Source organism: Musca vetustissima, unplaced genomic scaffold, assembly GCF_032173495.1.
Source record: "Musca vetustissima isolate MV318-11 ecotype Yass unplaced genomic scaffold, APGP_CSIRO_Mvet_v1 utg83815, whole genome shotgun sequence".
Taxonomy (NCBI): domain Eukaryota; kingdom Metazoa; phylum Arthropoda; class Insecta; order Diptera; family Muscidae; genus Musca; species Musca vetustissima.
The window spans coordinates 6,909-17,551 of NW_026883035.1; the positions used below are offsets into that span (position 1 = coordinate 6,909).

Here is a 10,643-nt window from a genome sequence, read left to right on the forward strand (position 1 = left end):
TACGAAATTGCACAAAAACTGCAAGACAATTTTAAACGAAACGAAAAACTAAATATCATCGTTTAATTTTTTGCATAGAAAATAAAAAAACATTGTCGGAGCTATGCATTTTGGAAAGTTCGTTAATCGTGACGAATGTCATTGATTGTCAGATAGTCAGTCAGCCAGTCAATGATTGATCAATGTCTAATCAAATATAGAGGAGAAGGGTCCGTGTTTCTGTGTTAGAACAAAATCAGGTCATTGACAGAAAAATGAAATAAAAAAAGTGTTAACAAGAAATTTGTGAAAATGAAATAATTATTGGTAAAAATTTCATCAAAATAAGGGCAGCTAAAAAAATTTATTATTTCTATAAAATCAAAATTATACCCAGTCAAATACGACTCTATGTAACTTGTAGGAACCCGACAAAACATAGGTTTTTTTGAAAATATATATTCAGTTAGAAACTGGTCCTTTTTTACAATATTTAAGCTGTCTCTTTTTATATCCTCCACCATTAGGTGGGGTGTATATTAAATTTGTCATTCCGTTTGCAATACCTCGAAATATTTACCAGAGACCCCACAAAGTATATATATTCTTAATCAGAATAAAATTATATGTCGATTTATGCGTCTCTGTATTTCTGCCCGTCTGTTGAAACTACGATAGTGATCGCTTATAATCGGTATTCGTTATTAAGCGTATTTGACTGTACATAGAAACCATTGTGGCTAATTTCTGAGCCATCCATGATCTAAGGGTATTACCATGTTCAAAGTGATTAACAATCAATCTCAAAAAATGGGAGGTATATCAGGAACATCGAGAGTATGTCACCCTACAAAGCAATTGAAGCAGGTAGCGTCTTCACAGCTATATTAAAAAATGAGTCAGACTACTTTAGACGAATAAGCCTTAAATTATTTCTACTTTAAACGATGGATGGTACAGTCTTTAGATACAACAGCACACATATGTCAAAGGTAGATCAGTGGAAACAAGGAAACGTGGCAACGTCAACATATGACCATAATGCTCCAAATTGGCAGCCGTTCCATCGTCGATTTCGAAGATATAACGTCACCTCCTGGGACAATCTTCTCACAAGACCGCCGTTCTTTTCAAATTAGGTGAAAATCGTCCATTTACTCAACTGAAATCCGTTGTTCTGCTTTTCAACCAACCTCAGCATTTCACCAGTCCCATAAGTGGTGGTGGGATCCACACTGAGGTCACCATCCCACTCGGAATCTTGTAGATCGCAAAGGCTCCCAAAGAGTATCCATGTTGTTAATTGTGCTCTTAAAAAGTCCGAGGACTCCTTAGTTCTTTTTGCATAAGGTGATCCTTAATCAAAAGGTCCTTTATGTATCCGTCGACGATCCATGATCGCCAATGGCAGATCATCTGGAACCCCTGGTTGAGCAGCAGTGTCGCTAGACGTCGGTGTCGGTTTCTAGACTTCCTACTTCGAGACTGCGGGTTTGCCTTTCACCTCACTCTAAACGCTTTTGGCTGGATTCTCCATTGCTCTAATGACTGCGTGGGTCTCTTTGCAACACGATGCTACTCATCCGAGAACCTCACTCTCTTTACATCCCTAGGCTGTGTTCCAGATTCAGTTCCCCGAATTGCAAGTGTCGTTTTCGATACCTTTGGCTTATCCACCAACAACTGCTCTATTGTCAAAATCTAGGATTTAGGTTACAAACGCCTTATTAACCTTTATACGGGGTCTTCTTCGGGGCGACTTTGACACTACCTTGCCCTCCTTCGCAGTAGAGATCCCTTGGAGGGTGCTGAGTGATCAGAAATCCCAGCCAGCATCGTCCTGGTTGTGCTCAGACAACCCACAGTCTTCTCCTAGTTTTAAGTGGCTACTGGGATGATTGATTTCACACACGACGTACGAATTCTTTCAATGAAGCAGTCTCTCGCAATGTCATTCGACGGATAGTTCCGAGAGAACTTCCGAATGAATTTGTGATTGCTCTTAACCTAAATGTCGGTAATAGATTACCTCTCCCGTTCGATAAACCGAGTCTAATGACTCTTCCAAATAGCCATTGTGCTAATCACAGTGGTATCCATAGCGTCTTCCTCGTCTGTCAAGGTTTAGTTATCCCAGAGATGAGTCGGGATACTCTCCTGATTAAAGTGGAAGGAAACGATTTCCTCCATATGCCTCACCCGGCTTGCGTTGATATCGTCGAAAATGAAAAGTTCCAGACTGACGGTGCCAAAGCAGTCACACCCAACATTAGTCGAAAAATCGCATTTCATAACATTTTGAAGGGAGGGGAGATGTGTTTTAAAATTCGGCTCCATTCAAAGTTTTTTGAAGTGAGGTCTTGAGGTCAGCCAAGGCATATATATCACAAAATAAGGCCCAGGTATCAAAAAGGCTCCGTTCGAATATAGTTGGGACTCTGACTGTAAACAGTAAACACTCGGCCATTTTCTCCGAGACTCTCACTCAGGACCCGCTGATTTCCCGCGACTGCTTATTTATATTCACAGCTACACAATGAATAATATTGGGCTCTCCACTATCGGCAACCCGTGGGCGCGTCCGTTCGCATTCAGAGCATTCAACTCTGTCCGTGTAACGGTCTTTCTCCAATTAGTTGAGAATTTTCAGAACCCCAATTATGACAATTTAACATATGCAACGAATCGAAAATTTTTTTCATCGTTGAAGAAACTTTTGTAAAATTTGCGTACAACGCCTGTTGTTCAAGCATCCATTCCACGTATTTACGACGTTGTGATTGATCAAGCTGGCTTCAGTTTTTTTCTGTGAGATTGAATTTGTATGGATGTAGGCGTAGATCTAAATACAAAAAACGCCATTATGTACAGTCCTAATTCCTATGAACGACGATAAATCAACACATTCGGGTCTTCGACAACACTTAGTTGGACAAATGTCAAATCATAGTCCCGTACTTTTGAAACCACGAAATAAATAACCCTTCAATAATAACACGAAAAAAAAATATTTTGAAGGGATATGTCAACAAATTATACTAGCACTAAATAAATGTTTCACAACAAATTACCCTTTATACTAACTAACACATATAACCACACATACATTTACAACATCTAACAAAGTTACAACACAAATGTTTTTAATTATTGATGTGATTAGCTACTCGTTTCCATTAAATGTTTAAATATGTAAAAGTTTTTGTTCATTTTTTTAATTGTATTTATTTATTGTAAATGTTTTATCGGTGTTTTTACGTTTGTTATGTGTCTAACTGTAAGCCTACGTTTCATTCGATGTTGTAAACCTGGCCTGTGATCTGAAAATTTGAAAACGAAACTCAATGTGTGTTTTTTCTACCACTCTTCCCCATAAGTAGTTATATTCTCTGTATTTCTCTCTGTCTCTCTCTCAATTCGATTTTGCAAATTTTGCAATGAAAATCAACGTTTATTTTTTTCCTTTCAAATCTCGATGTTGAAAATAATAAAACCAAAACCAAAAAAAAATAAATAATATACTGCAACCCCCCAAAACAATTTGATCGTGAAATGCATTTGATTTCTAAACATTCATACATACATATGTTTCTTTACATATAAATATATATTTACATTTATCTGTGTGTCTATATATACGTATATAAAAAATCTTTCTACATACTACCATATATTTAATAATCCTATTTGTCTATTTATAATCGTACATTTTCTGCCATATCGTATTCGTATTCTAGTGGTTTTTTCTTTATATTTTCTTAATCGGTGTTTTCTTGTCATTCTACTACTGGACTCGCCAATAGATTTTAATATATAACTTTGTTTGTTTTGTTCTCCTTCTTCTGCATATTCAGGATGAGTTTCATCCGTTCATTGAAGCCCTGTTGCCGTATGTCAAATCATTTTCGTATTCATGGTTTAATCTGCAAGCGGCCAAGCGAAAATACTACAAGAAACATGAGAAGCGTATGTCCCTGGAGGAGGAGAGACACTGTAAGGATGAGCTACAGGTAAGAAACTTTTCGGTTTGGACAAAAAAGGCTTCAAAAGGGCCCCAATTCTGAGGTCATTATTTCCTCAATACAGAGGACAGATTTTTCTATAAAAAAAATCTCAATAACTGAAAACTGTTTTATAGAAAAATGCCTCAATAACTTAGTCAGATTTTCCCTATTTCTATTCAAAAAAACTACCTCAACAATATCTTTTGTCTCCATAACTGACCTATTTTATTTTTCCCCATTTCTCCCCCCAGAACGAAAAAGCCGAAGTCAAACAAAAATGGGCATCCCGCTTGCTGGGCAAACTACGCAAAGACATAACCCAAGAATGCCGTGAAGATTTCGTACAATCCATAACGGGTAAACGCAAATCGATATGTGTCCTCTCCAATCCCGATCAAAAGGGCAAAATGCGACGCATCGATTGTCTGCGTCAGGCCGACAAGGTATGGCGTCTAGATCTGGTTATGGTCATTCTGTTCAAGGCCATTCCGCTGGAGAGCACAGATGGAGAGCGCCTGGAAAAGAGTCCTGAATGTATACACCCGGCTCTATGTGTCAATCCGTATCACATTAACGTGTCGGTGAGGGAATTGGATTTGTATTTGGCCAATTTCATAAATACCCACGATCCACTGAGTAGTCCTTCGCCCACATCACCGCCACCGGGTACCCCTTCCACACCATCGCTGATGTTGTACAGTGGCGGCAGCGAGCACAATGCCAGCAACAACAACAATAACAATACCAACAGCAACAACAACAACCCAAATAATGCCACAGACAATAAGAAACGGCTAGAAGATGAGCGCAAGCACAAAGGTATGTATCGGCAGGATGAAGAGGATCATGTGAAGTTTTCTTGTATCAAGGACACTAACAATTCAGATGTAGACAACACACCATTTGCAGGCTACAGTCACAATCCTTACAATGGTGTTGTGTGTAATGATATAATTTTGGCCACTGGTGTATTCTCTTCCAAGGAACTTTGGAAGCTGTCAAAAGGTAATTGCTTGTTCTACTTTTGTTTTTGGGAAATGCTAGTCTAATTTTAATTCTCGCCACTGGCTGATCACTGAAATTATTTAAACTTAAGAGCGTAACAATTCTTTCGTTGTAGCTTCCATTTTGGAAGAAACCACCAATGATCTCATCCAGGCTAGTTCGATTAAATTGGAGCACCCGGCGGCTGCCTATGAGTGCAATACATATCAAATGTCAGCTGCGGCTGCTCCACTGGGATCGGTAGTCGGTGGGGTGAACAGTGCCGGTATGGTGACCTCAGCGGATGGTCGTTCATCGGTCAGTGCTTCCATGGTATTGCCTTCGGGTTATAGTAGTAAGTGCGGTGAATGTATTGCTTAATGGGACTCTATAGTGATGTGTTCTTTTTTTTTTTTGTTTTTAGTTGACTTTGTGGATCCACGCAGCAGCATGCATCTTTCGAATTCATCCCTGTTGAGGGCCTCTTCCGCTGCCACTTGTAAAAGTGATCCCAATGGTTCGCCTCAGGATGGTAGCAGTTTCTCTGTGATATTAAGGCAAAATGAAGACAATGGCAGTAATGGCGGAGCAGGAACTTCCTCGGCCAGCAATGCCGAAGATCCAGCTTTACAAAGATACACACCGACCAGCAATCGAGTGTTATTGAGCATGGGTCAGATGAGACCGGGAGAAGGTACAGGTACAATTTAATTGATTTCTTATAAATAAAAAAACACTATTTTCTCTTCCCTTCTAGTTCTAATGCAGCACAATGTTAGCTCATCACTGGTGCCAAATTCGGTGAGCCCAGCCCTTTATTATCCCCAGCAGAACAGTCCCGGTTCAAATCCCAATGAATCATCGGAAGATGCCCATCATCAACAGCAGCAGCAACAACAACAGCATCACCATCATCATCAACAGCAGCAGCATCATCAACACCACCACCACCAACATCAGCTGCATCAGGCATCCGCCACTCCAAAATATGCCACAGAATTGGTACAGCACGGTCAGGATATGTCGGAATTTGTGGCCTACGTATGCCAGGATACTGGGGGTATACATCCAGCCAATGCTGGAGATCCTTCCGATCTGCATGTGCATCACCATCAAACGTCTTCCCATTTTCAATTGCAGCATGCTGCTGCCGCCGCCGCTGTGGGTCGTGGTCCCAAAATTTCGGCCGTATCGGCTGCTGCAGCTGCAGCTCATTACCAGCAATACAGCACCATGTTGCCACCACCTCCACTACCACCTATGGCACGACCGGTGGCCATTATACGTTCAACGGGGGACCTCACCATGGTGTCATCCCCGCCAACCTCAACCGCCATATCTCCACCACCACTGACGAGTGTATCCTCGGCTGGTGATTCGCCGCGTCATCATCACAGTCATCAGAGTTTGCAGCATCATCCACATCACCACCACCATCATCATCACCATGCTCAACATGGTCAGCAGCAGCAGGCGCAACCACAACAGCATCATCAACAGCAGCCGCAACAGCACACAACCATAGATCACACATCCAGCAGTGGTCTCAGTTCAATGTCTTCGAAACTTACCAACACAACCGCCAACTCTACCAGTTCCGCCCAAGATACAACGGCTTCCAATACCACAATAACTGTGGGCACTACCGCTAACAATAATTCATCAGATTTGGTGGTGGCCTCGACAGCAACAGCCTCACCGCCTCCAGCACCCACACAATCGCCGCATTCTCACATTATAGATGTGGCGCGATGTAAAACTTCGCCGACATCATCGGCATCAGCTGTGGCGGTATCAACACCAACATCGGCATTGACACGCATCTCGGCGCAGCCATATCCGAATACAAATGGTCGTGAATACTTTAATCATTTCCATACACAGACAACACCGGTAAGATGGAGAACTTATGCAAAATAGAAATTAGAACAATTGTGCAGGGCAAAGATTGGGTCAATTCAAATTTTCATTGGAATTTTAATACGAGACGTGCAAATATTAAAAATTTTGTCCGTTTGTGGGTGGGGTACTAGAAAGGTATAACCGATGCCCCGTCAGGCCTCCATTGGTTAACGTGAAAATATATTTCAATTCAAATCTTCATATTATAATAGAGAATATTTTGTATAAGAACCGTAAATCGTATCTTTCGTTTGCGATCAAAATCACAATTCTTATTAGTCATACGCACCACGGTTCTACATACGATCCACTAATTGTTATTGGTCATACAATAATTGTTATTGGTCATACGCACTACGGTTCTGCAAGAAATTAATTGAGAAGTTATCGAATTTAGTTTCTCAAAGAAAATCGTTAGTTCTTTCTTTGAAAGCATTATTGCAATATCCAGTAATGTCAAAAAATTATGTTTCCTTCTATAAAAAATCAGACCTTAATTTATGCGGCATTTCTTTCCGTTGCTTTTTTTACTTTATGCGGAATTTTTTGTATAATTATTCTCTACTTTTGTTGTACTTTAATTCTAGCTCTTGGGTTATACAACCATGTCGGGTGTTATTAGTCCAACAAATCTTAGCCTATATTCATCGACAACAGGCGTTTCATCACATCGCACAACACCGAGATCACGTTGGAACTCATCGTTTCTCTCCATGGAAGATGATTTCAATATGATGTCCCACACACTGACAAGCACAAATCCGGAAGCCACACCGGTAATACTAATGGAAGACTGTGAGTATTTCGATAAAACTAATTTTGAGTTTTCTAAAACCACAAAAAAAACAATTTTTTGACAGCTGGCCGTTATAGCGATGAATATGTGACAAGTCGTGACTATGTTACATGATTATAAATGCAACAAACGTTTTATATGCCCTACTAGAACTGCAATCAACAGACAACTGACAAACAACAACAACAAACAATAATACTAACAACAACAGCAACTGTAAGAAAATAATACTAAATTAAATTATAATAATTATAAATATAATTAGACTATTTATTATTATTAAAATTACTATTATGATAAATTATTAATATTTATTTAGTTTTATATATAAACACAAACAAACAAAAAAAAACAAATATTTTTTAGAAGCCTGTTAAACGAAATGATTCGTATATATGAAAATACAAAGAAAAACATGTTCAAATGTTTATAAATATAAAGTAAAAAAGGAACAAAGAAGAAACAAGATATATAAAAAAGAAATAGTAAAGTCCAAAAGTAAAAAAAATCAAATTTTGAAACACCATTTTTCAATATACAGATTGCTCTTGACAAAATATTTGAAGTTGAAGTTCCGATTTTTATTCATCATTTGCCATCAAAACCAAAGTTCTGTAATCATTTTCAAAACAGTAATAATACAAAAAGCCTTAAAAGTCAATAATTATTATTAGTCATACGCACTATGGTTTTGGAAAAAATTATTTTAAAAATTGTCGGCGTCAGTTTCTATAAAGAAAATTTTTATATTTTTCTATTTGAAATCATTTTTCTAATATCCAATTATGAAATTAATTTCACAAAAATTGCCACTTTTCATTAAAATTCCCAAAAAAGTTCAACCAAACTAGTCCTGGTCAGACTATTTTGTTCTGAATTATTTAATGAACTTTAGTTAAACTTGACATACTCATTCAATCTTTATTTTCAAAAAAAAAAAAAAATACAATATTTCGATTAAAAATTAACTTGTTCATTTGCTTTTTAAATTTCGCTAACGGTTTATACAAAATAGTTCTCCAAAACAACTGAGAAATGACAAATTTTAAAACATTAAAACTCAATACATCTATAGACATTGCACTTGGAAAAATATTTGATGTTAAAGTTCCAATTTCCATTTCTCATTTGCCACCAAAATAAAATTTCTATGAAGATTTTCAAAAGAGTTATAATACAAAGAGCCTTAAAAGTCAATAAATATTATTAGTCATACGCACTAAGGTACTTGAAGAAATTCGTTTAAATTATACTAATTTGACGTAATTTTTATACCCTACACAACTATGTTGTCAGGGTATTATAGCTTTGTGCAGCCCCAAATGTTTGTAACGCCGCGAAATATTGGTCCTAGACCCACCTTTAAGTATACCGATCGTCATATCTCGACTAGCTGAGTCGATCTAGACATGTGTGTCCGTCCGTCCGTCCGTCCGTCTGTCCATTATAATTTGTAAACACGATACAGGCCACAGTTATGGACCAATCTTCACGAAATTTTGCATGTAGGATGGGTTCTGGCCAATGAAGACCCCTATTGTTTTTGGAAAAGATCGGTTAATATTTAGGGGATGAAATGGACCAAATACTAAATTTTTGTCGGTTTTTCTGGTCGCTCCAGAGGCCGCAATTATGGCCCAAACACCGCGAAATTTTGCATGGAGAAGGGGATCGGGCCAGAGAATAAGCATGCATGTTTTGATAAAGATCGGTCAATATTTAGCGGGTCAAATGGACCCTGACTTTTGTGTGAAAAATGGCAAAATTTGTATTCTATGGCATATATATTTACTCCGGGAGGATGTAGACCCCAGGAGTTGATAGGATATCCAAGAGGAGTGGTTGGCCTTTAAATTGATACCAAATATAGTGATGTATCTACTCAGATGTGGGAGTTACAGTCAAATATTTACAGGTGCTTACGTATTCAGATATTATTTAGTAACCCATTACCACATTAGAGGGAGAAATATCGCGCTGATGGATTTGAATTTTTTCATGAAGTTCCAGTTATAGTCAAGAACAACGCCTACAATTTTCGGTGATGATCAGGATACAATTTTGGGATGAAATGGACGGAAAACATAATTTTTTGTGTGTTTTCGAGTAGAGTATAATCCGAAAATCACAACACAACCCACCGTGAAGGTAATCTGGACAAGTAATTAGAAGGACTGTACTGAATATTCGAAAAAAGTAAGAAAGAGGTGTTGTTGACCTCTAATCGGACAACAGGGGGCAAATATCACGAAATACTACTCAGACTCAGAATAAACATCCTCAGAAAGTTAGAGTTCGTGGTAGTTGTGTAGGGTATCGTATGGTCGGCCCCGTCCGACTATACTGCTCCGCTCACTGGTTAAAGTTTTAAACACAATTTTTTTTTTTAATTTTAGAAATTTCATCATGTAAAACATATTGCTTACTGAGTTTTTCTTTGGATTTTCCAAAATTTTCCTGAAAAAAATATGTAAAATATTATTAGATTTCCTAAAAAGTTCAACAAAATTAGTCCTGGTCAGACTATTTTGTTATGATTTTTTTCAAAAATTTAATAACATTTGACATATTTCCTTTGGGAAATTTCAATTAAAAAATATCATAATAAACAATATGGCAATAATTTCTTCAAAATAAAGGTCAAAAATCACATATCTTGTCCCTAAATTGCCCGAATGGTTATTACAAAATAATCCTGGTCAGATTATGTTGTAATACTTTAATTTATGAAAATTAATATTATCTTTTGACAGAGCAACATTATTAAATATTATTAAGCAAATATATGGTCGATTTTCCATAAAAAAACATTGTACCAAATAGAATATCACAATCTTAATTTAGATTTTCCTTGGCGGATACTAAGATAATATTGAAGGCTAAATTCTTATCTTTCATTTGCCACCAAAATTACTATTTTATCCGAATTTTTCACAAAGTTATACTATTAATAGTCCAAGAAGTCAATATTTTTTTAT

General features: G+C 37.5%; 1 protein-coding gene across 1 annotated transcript; it reads left to right on the forward strand.

Annotated features, from left to right (window-relative positions):
• Positions 1-3,833: 3,833 nt before the first annotated feature.
• LOC133329768 (LIM domain-containing protein A-like) lies at positions 3,834-7,870 on the forward strand (the record flags this gene model as incomplete). The annotated part of the gene is made up of 7 exons (XM_061538234.1): positions 3,834-3,989; positions 4,235-4,988; positions 5,104-5,322; positions 5,392-5,661; positions 5,725-6,860; positions 7,457-7,664; positions 7,730-7,870. Coding segments are annotated over 7 exons (2,793 nt in total), but the record flags the coding sequence as incomplete, so codon positions are not given.
• Positions 7,871-10,643: the final 2,773 nt, after the last annotated feature.